Source organism: Canis lupus, chromosome 7 (assembly GCF_003254725.2).
Source record: "Canis lupus dingo isolate Sandy chromosome 7, ASM325472v2, whole genome shotgun sequence".
Taxonomy (NCBI): domain Eukaryota; kingdom Metazoa; phylum Chordata; class Mammalia; order Carnivora; family Canidae; genus Canis; species Canis lupus.
In genome coordinates this window covers 69,397,635-69,421,283 of record NC_064249.1, presented here as the reverse complement: position 1 = coordinate 69,421,283, position 23,649 = coordinate 69,397,635, and the positions used below count along the sequence as shown (strand labels likewise).

Genomic DNA, 23,649 nt, shown 5'->3' with positions numbered 1-23,649 from the left:
AAGATTTTATTTATTTATTCATGAGAGACAGAGAGAGGCAGAGGGAGAAGCAGGCTCCCTGCAGGGAGCCCGACGTGGGACTCGACCCCGGGTCTCCAGGATCATGGCCTGGGCTGCAGGCGGCGCCAAACCGCTGAGCCACCCGGGCGGCCCTTTCTCACACTTTAATATTCTGCGCGCCCGTCTCTCTTTTTGGCGGTCGGGCTCTAAGTTCCACCTGACGCGCCGCAACGTTGCCATTGGGGTCGAGCAGAAACTTTTTTTTTTTTTTCTCTTTTTTTTTTTTAGAAAAGCACGGCTGGCGTTGCGCCGAGCTAGAGGCCGCGGCCCCGGGCCCTGCAGCGCAGGAGAGGAGCAGCCGCAGCCGCCGCCCCCGGGCGAGCGCGGGCCCGGGCCCGGGCGGGAGGCAGCTAAGGCGCCGCGCGGCCGGGAGGCGGCGGCCGAGCGCGGCGTCACGTGGCCGGGGAGGGGCCTGCGCGCCGCCAGCCCGCCCGCCGCTCGGCCGCCGCCGCCGCCGCCGCCGCCGCGTCCCATTCATGAGGGCCGCCCGGCTCGGCTGCGGCCCAGGCGGCTCCGGAGGCAGCGGCGGCGGCGGGCGCCCGGGCCTCGCGCGCGTCCTCGGCCGGCCCCGCCCCCTCGGCCCCCGGCGAGCGCGCCGTCCAGCCGCCGCCTCCCCTCGGCCGCCCGCGGGCGCCGGCGCGGGTCGGCAGCGGAGCCGCCGCAGGTAAGCGGGCGCGGGCCCCCCAGTCGCGGCGCGGCCTCGGCGCTCGGGGGAGGCCGGGACCCCTGCCCCCGCGTCGCCGCCGCCGCCGTCACGTAGGCCGCTCGGCGCGCGGGGTGCGCCGCGGTGGGGGGCGCGGGGCCGCGGGGCGGACGAGGACGCGGAGACCCTGAGGCGTCCGGGTGCCCGCGCCGCGGCCCGAGGGCCGGTCACTGAGGGCGCCCGCAGCTCGCGGGGTGCTGGCGCGGAGGCCGGAGCGGAGGCCGGGGTGACGCGCGGCCGAGCGGCGCGCGGCGAGGGGGCCCGGCCGGAGGCCGCGCGAGCCGCCCCCGCCCCCGCCCCCGCCCCCGCCCCCGCGGGAGGGGGCCCGGCGCACGTGAGCCGCCCGGAGCCGGGCTGGGAAGTTGCATGTTCCCCGTCCCCGGCCGGCCGTTCGCCCCGCGTCTCTGCCTCCGGCTTGTGGACCCGGCCCCGAGTGTGAGTCCTCGCTCGCTTCTCGAAGCCCCGTTCCCCTCGGCACCTCTCAGTCTGTAGCGAACGTGTTGAGAGCCAGTCTCAGAGCGGGGGCCCCTCTCTCAACTTTTAACCCCGAGGGTCACCGTTTTCTCCACTCTTCTGAACAGATTGAGAATATTCTCCTTGAGAATTCCGTATGACGTTTTGAAGGCATACTTAAGAACCAGGACCGGAAGGATCACCCTTCCTTTCAGAAAGTGCTGGAAGTCTGAATATTTGAAAATGCTATAGGAAGGGTTGCTTAAGCCGCTCTACTAATTTTAAATTGTGCATTTCGGGATGATTTTTCCAAACCTGTTTGTCTTAGACCGAAAAAGAGTCTCTTGAGAGTCTTGGTGTCAGGCCAGGTCCTATTGCAGCTCTTTGCCCAGTAGAGATGCCCTGTGTTAACTGTTTATTGAAATCTCGCCGGGCTGGTTCATAATTCTTTGACAATGCAGTTTTGAGATACATTTGAAATATTTACAAATTATTTAGTGGCCCATATGGTTTGTATGTTGATGGTCTGAGTTTAGTGGCTTAAGAATGAAAAGCGTGGCGGGCGATGCTGGGGTGGGGTGAGGGGAGATACGGAGGTGGGGGGCTGCTGAGGTAGGGGGCTGCTGAGGTAGGGGGGGTGATACTGAGGTGGGGGCCCGTGCTGAGGTGGTGGGGTGATGCTGGCGTGGGAGGTGAGGCTGAGGTGGGGGGGTGCTGAGGTAGGGGGCCGATGACGAGGTGAGGATGCTGGAGTGGGGGGGATGCTGAGGAAGGGGGGTCGATGCCGAGGTGGGGGGGGGATGCTGAGATAGAGGGGTGATGCTGAGGTGGGGGGAATGCTGAGGTAAGAAGGCCATGCTGAGGTGGTGGGGTGATGCTGGTATGGGGGGGATGCTGAGGTAGGGGGGCGATGCCGAGGGGGGGGTGCTGAGATAGGGGGGTGATGCCGAGGTGGGGGAATGCTGAGGTAAGAAGGCTATGCCGAGGTGGTGGGTGATGCTGGAGTGGGAGGGGAGGGTGAGGTGGAGTGGGAGGTGGGGGGGCCCATGGTGATGTGGGGGGGGGCGGCAGAGCCCACAAGGTGCAGGGGAAGGATTCTGGTGTTCGCCTAGTGAAGCATCCTCACTTTGCCTGAAGGGCAGTCCACCTCAGTCCCAGCCTGAGTATAAAAAGCAGGCCTAAGGCCATCTATGAAATTACACTGGCCAGTGTGGGTGGCTTCTAACAACTAATGTATGGTTAATTGTGATCTATCAGACTGAAGTGTAAGTAAATGTTGGTAGAGCTGTGGAATGCTGGAAATGAAATGTTCTCACGTGATGGCAGAGTTGAGAACCAACAGAGAAGCTTTATGTTTAAGAGGAACTGGAAGTGGGAACATTTGAAAACCATTCAACTCTATAGTAAAGCCACTGTTGAGAAACAATTAACAGAGTCAGCTGGGCGTTGTGTCCTTCATTAGCCCAAGAATGTAGCAGTGAAGGAACTCCTCACCCTGTATTGTAATTTTTGGTTTACTGAGTGGACTGTCATCTGCACTGGACTGAAGGTCCTCCGAGGCCAGACTTTGGTAGCTCCCTGGTACCAAACGCAGACCCAACTTTTAGAAAAACCTCCATGGAGGTCTGTTGAATAAAGGTAGGAAGCAGCAGTGTGTATATGTGTCCTTACCAGTGACCTGAGAGCTGGTGGCACTTCCTGAAGGGAGTTCACTCAACTTTCCTGAGCTGTGAGCTTTGGTTGAATAATCCTGATGGTGCCACGCATGAGAGGTGGTAAAAGGTTAAATTAAGCTCATGAGTCTTAACAGGGAAGATTTTGCAATGCTTATTTTAAATATTAATATTTGGTTTAAAGATAGCTTGGCGCTCTGTGTCAACAGCTATTTCCCCTGGGTATGCTGTTTTGTATACAGTATTTCCTCATATAAGGCAGCACAGTAACACTTAGCTGGAAGCTTTGTCTTGTGGGGAGATAGATTCAGCACCTCCCTTAGGTGCTTAGTGATGTAAGTCAGAAGGTTTTTCTTTAAGTCTGACTTAAGTCCACCTGCCTGCCTTTAATTTAAATCCTTCCCTTTTTGCTCTGACCCGATAGCTGTCATTGCGTGTGTGTGTATGTGTGTGCTTATTATCTTGCCAGTGAATGGGTAGACCGTGGTTTGGGACGTTTGTTTTGAAAGCCCATTTTTATCTGTTTTATTAGCCCCAGAGTCTTTTAGCTGTCATTTGCCGCCATCATAACGAAAATAACTCACAGGTTCATAGGCAGAGAGCCTCCAGTTGACAGAATCCAATATGGATTGTCATATTAAAACTTTGAGGAGGGGTCCCTGGGTGGCGCAGTGGTTTGGCGCCTGCCTTTGGCCCAGGGCGCGATCCTGGAGACTCGGGATCGAATCCCACGTCGGGCTCCCGGTGCATGGAGCCTGCTTCTCTCTCTGCCTGTGTCTCTGCCTCTCTCTCTCTCTGTGTGTGTGTCACTATCATAAATAAATAAAAATTAAAAAAAAAAAAACTTTGAGGATAATTATTATAGGCTGGAGTAGTAAGCTTTATGGCTGTATCAGAAGGCCTTCTAATAAGATTTCTTGGTGGCTTTACTGGCAGTTAACTGCACTTTTTGGAATCTACCTCCCCTGCTGTCAATTTGATTCTTTATTCTTTTTACTGGCGCACTATTACTAACGCTAAACGCTTTACATGTGTACGCTCCTTTACTCTTGAAGACAAATGTGTGAGAGAAAGTCGCTCACCGCTGAGGTCCAAATGAAGCAGCTTAGGTGTCTCTGAGAGTCCGTGGCAACCTGGGTGTGGTGGGGCCATTCCAGCTCTGTGCTCCTCACCTCTGGCTAACTTGATCCTGCCCAACCACAGAAAGCTTGGCCCATATGGCTTGCCTCTGCTTTGAAATTCTGACTGGATGATTCTGCTCTTTTCAGCCTATCTATAAGGAAGAAGGAAAAAAGAATCTGTTAGGAGATAAGCTGTGTGGCAATGCAAGATAAAGCTCTGAATGTGACTTTGAGGATTAGAATGAAGATAAGATAGTTTTTAAATTTGATTCATTGACTACGATTTAGATTCTTTTTCCTGTAAAGCCCCTGGATACTGAATTTCTGTCCTCCTATTTTTGTCAATTTAAATTGGTGTTAAAATTATTACCAAGAAAATGAAAGAGCCAGAAATCATTGAATCTGTAAAGCATAACAGAATGGTTACAGCATCAGCTCCTTTTGCTACCAAATTTTACCTCTGTACAAGGAGGATACAGCTGAAAGACAAGGTGGGTTATATGTTAGAAGTACGGTTTTCTAAAATTATTTTTATTCAGGTCAAATATGTAAGTTGAGAGACTACATAAATGTGTTAGAAAAATGGGGGATTCATAGAGCTCTTTTAAAAATCCATTTAGGATCGATGTAACTATTTTTGTAATCCTTGAATTTAGAACTTTATTATGTGGTGTTTATATTTATCTGTATTGTTCTGTATTTTCAACATGAACCATCCAAATTAGACTTTTCTCCTTCTTTGGAGGATGAACACCGGCTCGTAGAAAAGCCTACCTAATGATGTTCAGGTAGCTGGAGGATTGCCTTAATCTGACTTGTTGGCATATTTGAACAGTTTAGAAAAAATCTTTACTTCTGTAGTTACTGTAGTTGATTTTATGAATAGTAACCTAGTTTCCTGTCTTTAATTCATATTCTTTGTTTTTGTACCAATTTTATTTTATTGTTTAGTAATAGGTGTATTTGCCTGAACTGCCTCGAATTATTTTTTTCAGCCAGGCAAAGCATAAGTAAAATATAAAGTGATTTATAAATTTTAACTTGTTTTCAACTCCTGGCATTTTTTTTTTTTTAAATCTTTCCTGTTCAAGAATCTCCAGTGATCCATTCTCACCTGTTTTAGCAAATGTGTTTTTCCCATCTCCGTTCTCTCATATCAGTTTGCTCCCTACTGTCTCCACCTGCCCCAAACATTTACTTATTTTCAATACTCACTTTCCTCCATGAACTTCAGCTGTAAGAGACATTGATCTTGTTGTGTTACTTTGTATTTGCTCTTAAGTCATCTGTGGCATTCCTCTAGCTGTTAGTTGATATTAAAGTAAATAACTACTGTCTCCTTAATTTTCAAACACCCTGTGTGGCCTGCAGGCAGTGCTAGTTTGCCTCCTTTTTGTAAATGTGTAACTAAGAGAAGGAGTAGGGGAGAGATGGACTGTTGAATAGAAGTGATAAGAAGCTAGCCTGAAAGGTTTGTCAGATTGTAGTAGAGAAAGTTGGATTTGAGGAGAGGAGGAAAGAACGTTCAAACCTGAACACCTGAGGATAGGATCTGTTGATTTTAAAAGTTAACCGATGGAGAAAGATGAAAGGACAGACCTTCATAGGTTGATGTGCAGAAAGATCCACTAGAGTGAGCGGAGTGGCTGTGCAGACCTGTTTATTTGCAGGGTGGTGGAAATTCTTTGAAGGTTTGTTGTGCTGTCTCCCATTGTTTTGATTCTTAACTTTTGGGGTCACTTGTGAATTTAGTTGAAATATTAAGTTACATTATAAGGAGTGTAAAGGGATATGGTTTTGAAAAGTTTAAGAAACATGATTAAAGACATAGTATTTCAAAAAAGAAGGGGTACCAGTATCTAGGTTTAAACATTATTTGGTTTTGATGGTCATAACTAAGTAATTGTTAGATGAAGAGAAGCTAAGCATTGGAAAAGCGTCCTTCAGTGATTTTACTCAGAAGAAAGATAGGCATATGGTTCCAAGTAATTTTAGTGACAGAGTTTCTGCTTTTACTTATTTCTGAAATATAATGGGATAATTGATTTAAATATCTTTTTAAACCTCTGTTTTTAGATCTGTAGCAAAATGTTTTCTTTTTTAAAGATTTTATTTATTTATTTATGAGAGATAGAGAAAGAGGGGCAGAGACACAGGCAGAGGGAGAAGCAGGCTCCATGCTGGGAGCCCAATGCGGGACTCGATCCTAGGTCTCCAGGATCATTCCCTGGGCTGAAGGCGGCGCTAAACCACCGAGCCACCCGGGCTGCCCAAAATGTTTTCTTTTTTATAGAAAGAATCATAAATTCATTGGTTAATCTGGAATTGAAACCTACCTAAAAGCCTTCTTTATACTCCTGAGTAAACAGTGGAATTGTACAATTCCATGATGGCTCTACTTTCTTCAGCGCATTATGATGTGACATGTGTTGCACCTGGCAAGATAGATGTGTCCAGCTATAATAGAGACTTGGTGCCTTTTTTTTTTTTTTTTTTTTTTGAGACTTGGTGTTTACTGATTCTAAAAGAGAAGTATCCAGAATGTGAATAGGTCTTATCAGGTATTTGGACATAATTTATTAAATTTAGCCTTTTGGGGCACCTGGGTGGCTCATTCTGTTGATTTCAGCACAGGTCTTGATCTCCGGGTTGTGAGTTCAAGCCCCATGCATAGAGCCTACTTAATAAATAGGAATCTCAGACAGCAAAACCATGAAATAGTAGATATGAATTATGAACTCTGAATTGGAGCTCTTTGAATTGTGGTATGTTACTTTCCCCAACAGCTGAGTCTGTATATTTATTTATTAGTTATTTATTCATGAGAGACACAGAGGCAGGCTCCCTACTGGGAGCCTGATGTGGACTCCGTTCTAGGACCCTGAGGTCACGACCTGAGCCAAAGGCAGATGCTCAACCACTGAGCCACCCAAGTGTCCATATCTTTTTAAATTACTTTAATCTCAACATTTTTTGAATAATACTTAGCTAATGGACATTATAATTATAGCCATAACATCTGTTTACATGCAAACTACACAGGAACAGGACTTATCTAGAGAAGTATATAAATACTTTCTTTTTTATACATATACATACTTTCTAAATAAAAAGCTCTCTTATTTTTTAAAAATAAAAGATTTTATTTCTTTAGAGAGAGTGAGCAAGGGAAGTAAAGAGGGAGAGAATCTCTCAAGCAGACTATGTGCTGAGCTCGAAGCTTGATTTGGGCTTGGTCTCATGACTCTGAGATCGTGACCTGAGCTGAAACCAAGAGTTGGATGCTTAACTAACTGTACCACCCAGGCACCCTGAAAGCTCTTTATTTTATAATTTAAAATGTGTATTAAACAGATGCTTTATAAGAAAGGAGTGATTTTTTGTTGTAAGGTTTTCTAACTGGTTCAACGAATTCAAAATATCCTAAGTAGCAGTATTTGAAAAGTAAACATTTGGAGTTTTGGTGTCTTTAATATACTCTGTTCACTGAGACTCAGTCCTTAAAATGGTGCTGATGGCTACTTTTTAGGAACACTGTTTCTAGGAGATGTTTAATGTTTGTAAAAGATTGTCATTACAGTTACATTATTGAACATCTTTGGGTGAGGCATTATGTTTTACATAAATTCTCTCTTAAGAGGCACAATAACTATGCATGGTAGAGATAGTAGCTGCATTTTTTAGGTGAAGACTGTGAAGCTGAAAGATTTGCCAAAGGCATGTGACTGTGTACTGACCTTGATCTCATTCCATTGCCCTTGCTCCCATGCCACCACACTGCCCAAGGACGATAAGAATTCTCGTGAATCTGATTGACATGCCAAAACCAATTTGGGGGAACAGTTTTGTTTTGACTTTATTAGGTAGAACTGGAGAACTTATTCTTAACCTCAGCATCTATAAACTGCTAATAGAAAGCATAGCACCTACTGTATAGGAGCTCTGGGTTTCTCTGAATCATTTATAGATGCAAAACCACCAATAAAGCAAAGGAGATGGCCTGGCTAACCCCACTTGGTGGTGCTGGGTCTAGAATGAGTTGGATGATATGAAGCTGATACTCTTCTGCCTGCCTCTGTAACATGAGCATATAACTGGGCTGAGTTGGGAATCTGGTGTTTAAAAACATGGCCACTAAGGCAGCCCTGGTGGCTCAGCGGTTTAGCACCGCCTTCAGCCCAGGGCCTGATCCTGGAGACCGAGGATCAAGTCCCACGTCAGGCTCCCTGTATGGAGCCTGCTTCTCCCTCTGCCTGTGTCTCTGCCTTTCTCTCTCTCTTTCTCATGAATAAATAAATAAAATCTTAAAAAACAACAACAACAACACATAGCCCCTAAACTCTAGCTGAATTTTGGTCTCTGGCTCAGCTTGACAGAAAGTCAGTTCTTTTTAGTATTGGGAGGAAGAAATAGGCTCAGTTGGACTTTTTGAGACGTGGTTTGTATTCAACATGATGTCTTCTTGAAGGATTTTCCCTGGTAATTTTGACTGTTTTTTATACAAGAAGTAAACTCCATAACCCTTGCTTTATGTGGGACTGGATTATGCATAGGAGCCCTGAGTTACAGCGTTTCAGAGCTGGACAGAGCTTCTAGCCTATTACTTCATGTAGGAACACTTGTCCCATCACATTGTGGGTAGCCAGCTGAAACCCCTAATATTGTTGAGTATCTGAGTTTGCATTTTTGAACAGATTTGTTTTTTATAAATTGGCACTTTCTTCAGTATATCATTTGACTCGGCAACTATCTACAGATAGAATTTGCTCTGATGGAATTTTAATGGTGTTTTACTCACTGTAATTGAATAAATCAATGATTTGGTATTAACTCTTCAATACAGAATAACTTCTCATTAAACAGAAACATTCATAGCCCTTAGGAATTCCCAAATTCGTGATTTTGTGCTTGGCATATAGCTTACTCAGTTGTCTCCTCTGTAAGACGTAGATAACAATATCTACTGATGGCCTTATTCTGAGGATCAGATGAGGTTGTGTATTAAACCAGAGCCACAAGCCACCTAGAGGTCCAGAGGCAGGGTGGCAGGCTAGGATTTCTCACTAGACAAGATGCGCCAGTTTTGAGAGGCACAGGGGCAAAAGGAAAAAAGGTGAATAGTACATCCTTCTTGCTTTGAAGTACCTTATAGTCTTGAAGGAGAATTAAGTGGGTCTACCTCTATATCAAGCAGAATTTTATAAAACCAGGTAGGGGGGATAGACAGGGGAGTGATTGAGAGTGAGTCAAAGGAAGTATCTTGGTGTGAGCTTCTGTGCTAATGTTTTTAGCATGAGGATATGATGTTTAGGGGCGCCTGGGTGGCTCAGTCAGTTAAGCAGCTGCCCTCAGCTCCGGTCATGATCCTGGAGTCCTAGGTTTGAGCCCTGCATGGGGCTCCCTGCTCAGCAGGAAGTCTGCTTCTGTCTCTGCCTCTCACCCCACTCGAGCGCTCTATTTCTCTCAAATAAATCTTTTTTTAAAAAAGGATATGATGTCTAGTTGAAAATGTTTGTGCTTGCTTAATATTTTCTTGACCCAGAACTTTTATCTCTATCGATCAAAATGGAAAACTTATTTTTATGTTAGCAATTTTGTATCTAAGCCTAATGCACTACATGTCTGTAAATTTAAGCCTAGTGATTTTTGCCATCATTTCATCTCTTACTCTCTGAATTTTGTTGTCTGTGCCTGTAAGTGGAGCCTTTTCTATGTATCTAGAAGGCAAAGCTGTTCTGTATACCTAGTATATACACTACAGATGAGTGCTTAACTAAAAAACAAAACAAAAAACCAAAAAACTTTTGCTGACTAGTTCATAAAGTCTTTAATATTTTTCTATAAACTTTAATAACTGCTTATCATTAAAGTTTCCTTAGGTTATAAAACTACATGGTATTTTATTCTCTGCTATTTGAAAAATACTCATAAGCCTGTATTGTTAATGGTGGATAATTTTTTTAAATCTTCTGTCATCCTTATCCATGTTGGCTAAATCTTTTGCTAATATCTTTGACACAGAAAGAAAATGGCTTTCTTGTTAGGACATTTGCCATTCCCAGGTGAATGAACTAGATAACTTAATAAGAACTTTATATATTTAAATTTTCTTGTTCATTTGTTTTGTCTTAATGAGACATATATCTAAAGCTCAGTGCTGATGTGGAGAGCTAGAAAAGAGTTTTTCCTAATTGAAAACAAAACCCCACAGTGCTCATATTTACTTGGTGTTTGTTTTTTCATTTCTCTAGTAGTTTTTATTCCTTATACATATGTTTCTTTATTATAGGACTGCATCACATGATAGTTCTATTCATCTTTTAAGTCTAAAAATTCATATAAAATTCAGATAGTACTTTGAGATATATATAGTGAAGAATACCACTGCTGATTACTTCCTAGAAGCAGCTTCTTTCAACTCTTACCTGTTTCTTGTGGGATTTAATTTTATGCATATGTGCCTAAACTACTGTAGCTTGGTTTTTCAGTTTTAGATATTCTCTATAGATTTCCGACTGTGTTAGATGAGGATTCATCTCTTACATAACCCTTCTTACACACTCTTCCTTTTACCCTTCCCATGTAATCGTATCATAATTTAATTTCTCAATGGTAGGTATGTATGTTTTCATGGCCAAGCACTGTTTAAAACTAAGCCCGTCAGTGATTTTATTTCTACACCAGTTCAAAGTTTTGTTTTCGCTGGAGTTCATTGTTTTGTTGGGATTAATCACAAATTCAGGTCCCCCGTTTCTTTTCTTTATTTCTTTCTTTTTTTTTTTTTTTAAAGATTTTTATTTATTCATTCATGAGAGACCTGGGGAGAGAGAGAGAGAGGCAGAGACACAGGCAGAGGGAGAAGCAGGCTCCTTGCAGGGAGCCTGACGTGGAACTCGATACCGGGTAGGCCCTGGGCTGAAGGCGGTGCTAAACCCCTGAGCCACCCGGGCTGCCCAGGTCCCCAGTTTCTGACTGAACTACAGGACTCTGAGCAGTGAACACCTCGCCTGCATCCTGTTAGTTTCTCACCTTTGTTGGTCTTCTTTCCTAGATAGTCCTCTGTCAACCTGCTTCCTCATTCTGATGGGCACATCCTCCTGTAGCTTTTTGAGAAGGGGTTCACAGGAGGTCAATTCTGAGACCTTACCTGTCTCAAAATTTATTCTAGCCTCATACTTAAATGCTAGAATGGAAATAGTTTTTAGAATTTGCATTTGTTTACTGTTGAGAAATCCCAAGCTTTTTAATTTCTGTTTCTCTCTCCTTCCCACTCTTTCTATCCTTTCCCTTCCAGTTTTTTTTTTTTTTTAAAGCAGTTTTATCTCTTTTTAAATTCTCTCCTTTTACTCATCTTTTGGTGAAGTGCCTTTATTTGTGATTTGCAGCTTGGTTCCTGTACCCTTTACAGGGAGGGAGTGGCTAGGACACTTGGGAAGTGCCTTCCACACCTGGCTTCATGGTGAACCCACATTCTTGGCCTTGCTTTTGTACACTCAAACCCGGCTAGAGGGCAGTATGTTATCAGTCTCTGTAGATCAGAAGGACAGAAAAACACTCAGAATATACAGGTGCTTCTTAGATCTGGTGAGACTTCACCCCCACAAGCAGAAGCATCTGCAGCTGTATGTCCTCAGAAAAGTTTGGGAGGCAGCTGGCATTGGGGCACTCTCTGATTGAGAGTGTGATGTGCATCCTGCTTTGTAGAGCCATGCCCACGTGGTGATTTCTTGAGTTCTTTGCCCATAAAGAAACTGCGGAGCCTTTAACATTGTCTAGTAGCATCTTTCTGTCATGACTGCCTTTGTAGAGCCCACTGCAGTGCAGGTACCTCTCCACCCTGGTGCTGATTACTTGGTAGGAACTTTCTTTTTTTTTTTTTTTTTTTGGTAGGAACTTTCAACTTGGAAAATCATGTTTTTGACTCTGGGGAAATTGTCTTGTAATGTTTTTTGTTTGTTTGTTTGTTTTTGGCATGCCTCCACCAGTGTGGGCTCTGGTTTTGAGCTTGAGCACTGCCTTGCTTTTTGATCCTCTTTTTTTTTTTTTCTCCCATGTTTGGTCTTTCAGAAACTTGACAACCTCTTTCATTTTCTCTAAACATTCTCTTTGTGCTTCTGGATTACTCCTTTTATATTTCTTAACTATCATGTTAGTAAATAAATTGCGAAAAAGTACCACAAACCTGGTCTTTAAACAACGGAAAGATTTGTTGTCTCAGTTTTGGAGGCTGGAAGTCTGAAATCAAAGTGTCAGCAGGGTTAGTTCCTTCTGAAGCCTGTAGGGAGAATCTGTTCATGCCTCTCTCCTAACTAATAGTAATTTCTGTCATTTCTTTGCTTGTAGATACAGTATGCTGATTTCTACCTTCATGGTCACATGGCATTCTATATGTGTCTGTCTGTCTTTTGGTCCAAATTTCCTCATTTTCTAAGAAAGCCAGTCATAGTGGTTTAGGGATATTGGTTTAGGGCTTGCCCAGATGATCTCATTTTAACATGACTACCTCCACAATGATCCTGTTTCCAAAAGATCACATTCTGAGGTAGGGAGGGTTGGAACTTCAACTTAGTGTTTTTTGGGATCACAGTATAATTTTGAATGGTGGGTTTTGTTGTTTTGTTTTTAAAGATTTTATGTATTTATTTATTCATGAGACACAGAGAAAGGCAGAGACATGGGCAGAGGGAGAAGCAAGCCTGATGTGGGACTTGATCCCAGGACCCTGGGATCACGACCTGAGCCAAAGGCAGATGCTCAACCACTGAGCCACCCAGGTGCCCCCGAATGGTGAGTTTTAAGAGGGAATGAAGATCAAGTATATGCCATCTTTTGTGTTTAACAGACTGTCTAGTTATCGTAATATTATTAGAAACTCTTAGCCACATCTGTCTTCGCAGAAGATCAGAAAGCAACTCTCAGGAAGTAATTTTTATTTTATTTTATTTTTAAAGATTTATTTATTTATTTATTTATTTATTTATTTATTTATTTATGATAGAGAGAGAGAGAGGCAGAGACACAGGCAGAGGAATAAGCAGGCTCCATGCCGGAGCCCGACGCAGGACTCGATCCCGGGACTCCGGGATCGTGCCCTGGGCCAAAGGCAGGCGCTAAACTGCTGAGCCACCCAGGGATCCCCTCAGGAAGTAATTTTTAGATTACAATTGGAGATTTCTGTTTTGATTCATTCTGTTAAATTTCTGCTGGTTTCCTGAATGTTTAATCACTTAGTATCTGAGGTACCTCGTTTTCTCCCCTTTGTTTCTCAAGTAACTTTGAAGGTTGGCAGCATGACTGTAGCAGTGTCTTGTGAGAAAGTAAATCCTAAATATATCATGACATAGGTATGTGAACATGATCAGCTGGGTTCTCATGCTCTGTCTTCTGTGTTAATTACATTCTTTATTTTTCAGATTGAGCCTTTCTGGTTTGACTTTGTTTTTAAAAATTCTGTCCTACATTTTCTTGGTTTTGGCTCCTCAATCCTTTTACCTAAAGTAGCCCTTCCTCCCTTACTTTCTAGCAGCATCACTCTCTTTAACTTCCTTTATAATAGTTAGCCCAGTCTGGAATTTTATTTTTATTTCCTGTCCCTTCCTCTATTAGAATCTAAGTGCTGTGAGAGCCGGCACCTCATCAGCCAGGTTCACTGCTTGATCTAAGCTCAGAGTAGAATAGTGCCTAACACATTAAACCCTGCTTTTAAACAGGTCAGTGAGTTGAAACAAGCTTTATTTTCCCCCATTCCAAATGTTGCTTCACTAAGTTGTTGTTGCTCTTGGAAGTCCTCTCGTTGCAGTAGCTCAGTGTGCAAGTCAGCTTGTGATAACACAGCCATGCAGCCTTACCTGGCGTTTGTTTTGTAAAGCTACGTAAAACTAGGACACAGCTCAAATTAGAGCTATGGGTGGCTTTCACAGTAGCGGTGCAGTTGGCAATGGCTGCTGTCTCCACAGCTTCTCCCTTTATCCACCCAGATGTCCTCCCAGGCTGAGAGAGGGGGGGTCCCCCTCCTAACAATTCTGAAAATTCTACTAGGGTCCCAGTAGTAGCTGTGTACAATAAAGCTGAAATTTGAAAGCTGTGTTTTAATTGGCTTCTAGTGGAAGACTTAATCATCTCCACAGCCTCTACCAGTTTCCCCAGGAGCCTCTGCAGATACCAGTATGGGATGCCTGGAATTGGGAGCAGGATTTCTGCAGGCTACACAGGAATTCACATCCCTGCTTCTTGGCCTCATGGTCACCGTGTTTTGTGTAATTGAGACAGAGATCCCAGGCATTTCCAAGAGAAGAGTGGAGAAGTGGTGAATTTGTGCTTCCTGATCTAAAATACATTTTTCTGGGAAACAAGGAGGGGGATTCTGCATTCTTGAGAGTTAAATGCAAGAGACACTGCAGGTGTTAAAAAATGAGTATGTGTTACTGGAGGTGAGGAATTCTGATCAGTTAAGGAAGCTAATGAATGGATACTCCCCCCACCTTGTTTGTTTTTTTATTACTATGCTACCAGTAATCAGGGAAGATCTTTCTCTTCACCTACAGGAGTCACTGAAAGACGGTTGATGCAGTGTGTGAGGTTGGTCAAACTGTTTCTGCAGTAGAAGTCACTTTTTTTTTTTTTTTTTAATTTATTCATGAGAGACAGAGAGAGAGGCATAGACCCAGGCAGAGGGAGAAGCAGGTTCCATGCAGGGAGCCTGACATGGGACTCGATCTCAGGTCTCCAGGGCTGAAGGCGACACTAAACTGCTGAGCCACCCGGGCTGCCCAGTAGGAGTCACTTTTAACTAGAATTGTAGCACTGTCTTGATTTCATCATGGTACCCTGAAGGGTTATAAAGAAATGTCTTGGTGTTCTGATGATGTCCCATAGGAGATTGCTATAGCTTTGACCTCACTAATATCCCTTTGAATTTCATTTAAGTTTAGAAAAATATAAGCTCCAAAGATGAAGTATACATATTATTCACGAAGTGTTGAATCTGGTATCTCTCATGCAAAAGGTAACATTTGCTTTGAGTTTCCTAGGCAATTTAGAGAAGCTGGTACCTCTGGCAAGGTCTGTAAAAACAAATGATGTGGTTGGTCTGTGTGTGGTAGGGAGGGGAGAAATGGATGTGGTTCTGTTGTTCTGGGATATGTGATATGTGATAAATACATACAGAACTGTCCTGGAGTGTGAGCAAATAGTCATTTCTTTCCTGGATCCTCGCAGTTTCTATTGAGATGGAGGTGACAGATGATGACAGTTGATGGATATTATTCACGATGAAAAATACTGTTGTTTAAATAAAAGATTAAACATTATGAAGTTGAAAGTTTACCCATAAGATCTGATACAAGTTCTTCGGTTTTGCATTCCATTATAAATGAATAATAAAGAAACTGTTGATACTCCTATAAAAAATATAACTATGAAGGAATGTGACTAAAAATTTATGCAATCAAATAAATGTACATTGCCCACTTTAGTGTGATATACACATTTCAATGATGCTGTCCTTTTTTTTTTTTTTTTGACGCTGTCATTCTTAAAACATTTTGGAACACCCTTTTCTTTATAATTTGCTTTCAGTCTTGAAATATTTTATGCTAAGTGGTGGAAGGTCTTTATTCCTTAAGATATGTTAGGTTTTTCAGAATAGCCAGAAATCTTTTAGAGCAGCATCTGGTGGATCATGCATGTCAAAGAGATGAATAATAATTACTTCTTTGTTGTTTAAGAGTTGTGACCATATAGTAATGATAGTGATTTTTATCCTGTGTAGTACCGAAATTTTATTTGAGGATCTTTCAGAAAAAGAAGAGTCCTAATAACATGTTGGACAGTGGCATATCAATAGGATCAATTTATTATAGCCTTTAGAAGTGTTTAAAAGACAGCCTTCATGTTAAATAGAGTTAGAATGTAAATGTGATTAAACAGTTTTACACCAGAATTTGAAAAAAGGAAATACACTGAGGAAGATGACTTAGACTGATCTGATTTGGACCAAGTGTATAGTAGATCTGGGAGTCGCTGGATCTAATAGTTCTTAAGACCATTTCCTACACCCCTTGGATTCTTTTGACCCATGTTAGTCTTATTTTGGCCATTTGGGGATGGAATCTGAATTATATTATTTGAACAAACATGCTGAAGGATGGGCCTCAGTTGGATAGACCTTAGGTAATGGGAAAATGGTATGGAAAGCTAAAACAAAGAAAAAAAGAGCTGTTGATTAAAGTGGGAATTAGATCAAAAGTCATTTATTTCCTGTGTCCCTCAGTAAATAGTGAGCAGACATCTCAGTGGCAGGGATTCTAGTCTAACGATCAGTCATCTATCTGTAGGCACCCGTGTGGCAGAGGTCTTGAAGGTATTTAGTACATTGCTTTTTAATGAAAAGAAAGGACTAATATTTATTAAGGCCTAGTAGTTTCCAGGTGCTACCTCACTGAATTCCTGAAAACAGTCCGGCATGGTGGGTTTGGTGACCTTAGCTCTATGGAGGGTTCATAGGAAGCTCCAATTGAGCTGAAGCTCAAAGAAAGGATAAGTACTAGGGATATTGTAAGTAGTAGAAATGTAATTTAAAACTCAATCTGTCTAAAAGCCCAAGCTATGGGCAGCCCAGGTGGCTCAGCAGTTTAATGCCGCCTTCAGTCCAGGGCCTGATCTTGGAGACCCGGGATCAAGTCCCACATCAGGCTCCCTGCATGGAGCCTGCTTCTTCATCTGCCTGGGTCTCAGCCTCTCTCTCTCTCAGTCTCTCTCTCTCTCTCTCTCTCTCTCTCATGAATAAATAAATAAAACTCTTTAAAAAAAAAAAAAAAAACAATGACTGGAGACATTTTTGCTTGGCACAACTGGGGAGAGTGCTACTGGCATCTAGTGGTTGGAGATCAGGGATAGTGTGCCCCTTCACACCCTAGAAAAAATGATCTGACTTCAGTGTGCCTATGCCAAGGTTGAGAAACCTTGGTCTAACTAAAGCTATGAATCCAGTCACGTCCCTGGCCTGGCCAACATTCCCACCATTGGCTGTTTCGCAGCATTGCCCCGTCCTGTCACAGCCTGAGCACTAGCACATGTAGGCTGGGGAGGTTTGAGGGGCAAGTGTAGGAGCAGTTTGGCTTGTGCGTCCCTCCTCCATGAGGTAGATTGTAAAAAACAAAACAAAAAAAACCCTTGCCTAGAGATCTGAAAATATGAAAATAGTAAGTAATAAAATAAATGCTGTCTTTTTATTTGGGGTTTGTGGTATGGAGGGCCATGCAAAGTGCAGGGCCTGGGGCAGGAACTCCTTTTGTCCAGGGATAAAGGCAGTACTGGTGCCTGACATATATAGTAGACACTGGAAAAATATGTGTTAAATGAATATTTCCACAGCACCATCCCTTCTGAAGGAATGAATGGCATGTATTTCCATATATTCTATACTGTTCCATTTTAAGGGTTGTTACATGATGCAAGGCTTCAAATTACAAAGATTGAGAATGTTTTATCTAATTCAGCTGGGAAGCAATTTAATTTTTCAGTTCCTGCATGTTCTTGTCTTTCAAACAACAGATTGAATTAGAATCAGGGGTTCTTTACTTGGGTTCTCCATACGAGCCATTGAGACGTTCCAGCAGCTCCTCAAACCCCAAAATTAGATTCACAATTACATGGATATACACATTTACTAATGATGTGTACATTTTCTCTAAAGAGGGTATACTTGAGAGCTTATTTGGGTTCCACCTTTTAGCTATTGTGACTAATGCTGCTGTGAATATTGGTTTACAAGTCCTTGTTTTCAGTTACTTGGGATATGTATCTAGTCGAGTTGCTGGATCATATGGTAACTCCAGCTTTAGCTTTTTTTTTTTTTTTTTAAGATTTTATTCATTTATTCATGAGAGACAGAGAGACAAGGCAGAGGGAGAAGCAGGCTCCATGCAAGGAGCCCAACGTGGGACTCGATCCTGGGACTCTAGGATCACTCCCTGGGCTGAAGGTAGGTGCCAAACCACTGAGCCACCCAGGGATCCCTAGCTTTAGCTTTTTGAGGACTGCCAAATTACTTTCCCCAATGACCACCATTTCACAGTCCCATCAGATTTCAGTTGCACAAAGATTTCAAATTTTCTACATCTTCAGCAACACTTATTTTCTTGTTTTATTTTTATAGCCATCCTAGTGGAAACGAAGTGATATTTCACTATGGTTTTGATTTGCATTTCCTTAATGATTAATGATGTTGAGCATCTTTTCATGTACTTATTGACCATTTGTATATCTTCTTTGGAGAGCTTCTTAGGCCTTTTGCGTATATTTTAATTGGATTGTCTTTATGGTCTTGATAAAAATTCTTTATATATTCTAGATATTAAATGCTTATTTAGATACGGGATTTGCAGGTATTTTTCTCCCATGATGTAGTTTGTCTTTTCACTTCCTTGATAATGTCCTTTGATACAAAAAAAATGTTTTAAATTTTGATGGAATCCAGTTTATCTATGTTTTTCTGTTGTTATTCATGCTTTTGATGTCATATCTAAGAATCATTTGCCAAATAAAAAATCATGAATATTTACTCCATGTTTCCTTGTAAAATTTGTGTGTTTTTAGCCCTTATTTTAGGACATTGGTCCATTTTGAGTTAATTTTTCTATGTGATGTGAGATAGGGTTCCAACTTCATTCCTTTGTATGTGGAAATCCCATTCTTGGTACCATACATTAAAGAGACTCTTTTCGTATTGAATGGACTTGGCACCCTTGTCAAAAATCATTGGCTGTCAGGCACTTGGGTGGCTCAGTTGGTTGAGCATCTGACTCTTTCATTTTGGCTTGGATCATGATCTCAGGGTCGTAAGATTGAGTCTGGAATTGGTCTCTGTGCCCAGTGTGGAATCTGTTTGGGATTCTCTGCCTCTGTCCTTCCCCCTGCTCATACATGTGGTCACTTGCTCTCTCTCAAAATAAATAAAATCTTTTTAAAATGTCATTGGCAAAAAAAAAAAAAAAAAAAAAAGTCATTGGCCAGCTATGGATGTTTGGGTTTATTTCTGGACTGAGTTCTACTCTATTGGTCTGTATATCTGTCTGTGTGCCAGTACCACACTATTTTGATTACTGTAGCTTTGTAGTAACTGCTAAAATCAGTAACTTTGTTCTTCCTTTTCAGGATTGTTTTCGGCCCCTTATAATTCCATATCAGTTTGGGGATTCGCTTTATATTTCTGCAAAAAAGTCTTTTGAAGTTTTGATAGGGATTGTGTTGAATCTAGATTGCAGATTTGAGTGGTATTGACATTTTAACAATACTAAGTCTTCGTGCCACGAACATGATGTCTTTTTTCACTTAGGTCCTTTTAAATTTCTTTGAGCAATGTTTTGTAATTTTTTTAAAGATTTTTATTTATTTATTTATTCATGAGAGAGAGAGAGAGAGAGGCAGAGACACAGGCAGAGGGAGAAACAGGCTCCATGCAGGGAGTCTGATGTGGGATTCAAGCCCGGGACTCCAGGAAAACGCCCTGGGTGCAAGGCAGGCGCTTAACACCTGAGCTACCCAGGGATCCCATGTTTTGTAATTTTAAATATGCAAGTTTTTATCTCTTTGATTATGATTAGTTTTATTCCTAAATATTTTATTCTTTTAGATTCATTTGTATTTGAGATTTTTAAAATACCTAGCTCATTAAATCTGTGTTCCAACCTAATATGAAGTCCTAGAAAATACTATAGAAGACATCTTGAAATTTGGAAATAAGTGGATTAGAGTTTGAACCTGGCTCTGGCACTGCTAAAAACTAGCTGATAACCTTGACTATATCACGTAATCTCTCTTATTCTATTTCTTCATTTGCAAACACATAGGGATAAAAGCAAATCTTTCACAGAAGTGTAGATCAAAGATAATATATGCAAAGGACTAGCTCTAGAGTATGACTCAAATACTAGATAACTAGTACTAGGCTGCTCGTATTGTGTTTTTTTCTATGGTTTCAGTATAAATACTGGCTTGCCATACAATTTCTCATGAACATTTAGCTTAGATTACCTTTGTTTGCTTTATTTCTTTTTATATCCAGAAGTTTTGTGATTAAAAGATATATATAAAAAGCTTGAGTAGAATTAATTTGTTGCCAAGGCTAATGATTTTTACACAAACTAAATACCTATTCTTCAGAGAGTTTTATGAAGTTTGTTGCATGGGACGGGGGGGATAGTTATAAAATGTCACATGCTGTCTCTGTTTCAGTGGTACTATGTCCTTAAAAGAGGAAAAATCTTTCTTTTAAACTTGCTGCTCTGAGATGCTTCTTTGCTTTCTTGGATCCTCTATTGTCCTGGCATTGCAAGGTTAAATTTTAGACATTACTAGCATTTAACCTCTAAGAGTAGCAAAGCTGACTTAAGGCTTTACCAAATGCAACTAATCCTGCCATCTTAGAATTGCATTTGTTGTTATGTGTGAAATATAACTATTGTCATATATAAATCTGGGTACCCATGCTGTATTTTTTTTCTTAAGCATTTTAGGGGACTTTTAGATTCAAGTAGGCAGAATTGATTTCTGAAAGACAATCTAAGAGTTCTGATTATTTTTGTTTTACTTTGAATATAGGCATTTGATTAAAATCTGGTAAGAGAATTAGATGTAGGATAGATGTTTCTTAATATCATAAAAGCAAATTCCTTAAGTTATTGTCATAGCAATGTATCTTAGCCATTTTGCTATTCATTTCCTGAAGAACATAAATGAACCTGCATACAAGAGTATGAAATGCTGCATATTCTGATGGGGAGGGAAGGGTGATGTGGGCATAGTCAAGTTGAGAAACTTGCAGGTTTGAAAAAGAAACAAATTGGAAGAGAGCCTATCACAGGGTTGCCAGATTCTGTTTGGGGGTGGGGGGCATTTAAGGCTATAGATAATTTATATTCTCACCTGTTTGTCCTACCAGGATGACTTTTCTCAGCAGTGCCTATGATGATTCCTTATTAAAATGATAGTCCCAGTTGCTTGGGTGCTATTTTCTTTAAGCTTACTAAATGATAGCAAGCAAATTTTAAATTACATGTCAGCGATACAGTTAAAAGCAAAGGCTCAGGAGTCAGGCCTTGGTTTATTATATCCTGACTTCTCCATCTAGCAGCTGTAAAACTTGAGTAGGTTCTCATTGTCTGTGATAGTTACGTATATGGAATGTCAATTGGTTATGTCCTTTTAGACACTTACCTCTTGAGGTTCTAGCATATTTATTATTATTTATATGATTTTATATATGCTAGAATTTTTACACTTTCCCCAGGAAACTACATATCAAGAGATTATTGTTGAATTCTTGGTCTGTAAGTACTTAATCAGATATAGAAGTAGCATTGGTATATATGATAAGAGAGCCATCTGGCTCAAGGAACTCTTTCAGGTGGACTGTGGTCCTTTGTATGTGGGTCTCTTTGTCATGAGTGCCCTTGAAAATATAGAAATGTACTTGAGTTAATTCCTTTACTGTAAAACAATTATGGTACAGATTATGAATTCATTGTAACTGAGGCTTTAAAAAATATTTTCATCATGATTTTCTACTAATCTATCTGAACTTTTTAGTGTTCTTATCTCTTCATTGGTTAATTCAGTAGAAATAAATTGCTCTTCCACAGTCTGACCACTGGAGGGTGTAGATTATTTTCACTTTTTGAATTAAAGTCTGAATATAACTTGTGGGGTAACTACTTATATTGAACCAATTTAGCTCAACCTGTGATAAGCAGGTTTCAGATTAGGAAGTTTTAAGTAAATCCTTATGTCTTCTTAAAAAGCCTTTTAATACCTGGTCTCATATACTTTGGGGATTAGTAGTTTAAAAAAAAAAGTGTGTATTTTACTAGCATCATTATTATCTGTGGAGTCTAAGAAAAGAGTCTGACTCTCCTGATTAGCATTATAGCTTTGTTTCTATTTCCTTAAGCTAGACTTTTTCTGGAAAGATTGAAGTCTAGGAAAAACTTCCAATTTCTATGCATTTTTTAAAGGTTATTAAAGACGCTGTGTAAAAGTAAAAAGCAGTCTCACTTGATACTCAACCATTTATCTTTGCTTTCAAGAAAAAAATTGGCAGTACAGTAGTGTTTTTCTTTGAAAAATCATATAGATGTTAGGAACTGTTGGTTGTAGTTTTAACTTTCATTGACCAAGTCCAAGTGCCGCCACTCAAATGATGGGCCAGAACTAGAATGTTGGGTACTAGTTGGGAGTCAGGTGATCCACAGGTCACCACAGGGGAAAACTGGAGGTGGGTGCCTCTTGCAGAGTCAGTGTTTGGAAGATGAACTCACCCTGTCTGGGTCCATGGTGTGTGCTCACTTGCAGTCAGAACATTCTGTGAGTCATCAGTCCAAACAGTGAAACAACACCAAAACTAGCAGGAAACTGAAGTGATTGGCCTAGGGCCTGGTTGTTGTGTAAGAAACCTTTGAGGTGAAGTGTGCTTGAGGAGAGTTCATACCCACCAACCTCTGGCTCTTGACTTTCTTCTCTTGTTAGCCCTCTGTCTTTCCTTCTGGTGGAACTTCATTCTCCTTTGTTCAGCACTTTCTCTTCTGGTTGTAACCTGGCATCATGGGAGAAAGTACTGAACCAGAACTTGGGTCTAGGTGGGTGACCTTGGCCTAACTGCCTGATGTCTTGCTGGGCCTCAATTTACTCACTTAAAAAAAAAAAATTATTTATTTGAGAGAGAGCACAGGAGTCGGGGTTTGGGGAAGGAGAGGGAGTGGGAAAAGAATCTCAAGCAGACTCTGTGCTGAGTGCAGAGCCTGATGCAGGGTTTGACAACACCTTGAGATCATGACCTGAGCTGAAACCAAGAGTGGGACACTCAGCCGCCTGAGCCATCCAGGCGCCCCTTAGTTGACTCACTTTTAAAATGGATAAAGTTTTTGTTTTTCCTTTTTGCCTGTTTCTTTATCCCACATATACCCTTCTTCTTAACAGTTTCTAGTATTCCACCTATGTATTTTCTCATCTCTTCCGGTTTTATTTCCTCTTTTTTTTTTTTCCCTCCTTCCTCATCTTATGTAGTTATGTAGTTTCTCTTTACTCTTCTTTCTCATTCTCTTTTACTTCCCCTTCTCCCTGATGTCTTATTTCTCCTTTTATTATTTTCCCATTGGCAGCACCCCAATACCAGTTTTTTTCTTACTACCATCTGATGCTTGGGATCCAGACACGGAAGGAAAGGTTTAACTTGTTAAATGTTATGTGATATTTAGATTAAAAAAAAAAAATCACTTCTCTTTTAAAGGGAAGAATTTGTGTTAGCTGATGTATACTGAGTTAGGCTACAAGCACCCATGGGCACTTACATGTACTCCAGGCTCACATTAGTGTTGGGTAGGCTGGGCACCGGGCAGTGTAACGTACTGAATGAAAGATACATTTTTGCTCTTTCTCATACTGGTGAATTTTGTTTTTAATTCAGCCATTTAATACTCTTCTGTGTATCTTGGTGGTATATTGCTGTAGTAAACATTATCAGCCTCCTTTTACTTGATCAAACATTTGGAAATACTGTCTTTTTGTGATTACCAGCAGAAGAAAAAGTTTAATAATTTGAACATCATTAAATATATGAGGCTCAGCTAGTATATTGTTGATG

The 23,649-nt window shown here is 41.5% G+C and overlaps 1 protein-coding gene across 5 annotated transcripts in view; it reads left to right on the top strand.

The window, feature by feature from the left end:
* The first annotated feature begins 599 nt into the window (after positions 1-599).
* Positions 600-23,649, top strand: part of LPIN2 (lipin 2) — an 81,431-nt gene continuing 58,381 nt past the window's right edge. Inside the window, exons 1-2 of one of the 5 annotated variants that reach the window (XM_049111833.1) lie at positions 633-724; positions 17,876-17,994. In XM_049111833.1, the coding sequence (XP_048967790.1) occupies positions 17,893-17,994 (102 nt within the window). In that variant the 5' untranslated portion in view covers positions 633-724; positions 17,876-17,892. Of the gene's footprint in view, positions 725-1,070; positions 1,199-12,688; positions 12,798-17,875; positions 17,995-23,649 lie in introns of those variants that run through there. The other 4 variants (XM_049111834.1, XM_049111837.1, XM_049111835.1 and 1 more) reach the window with 4 other exon arrangements.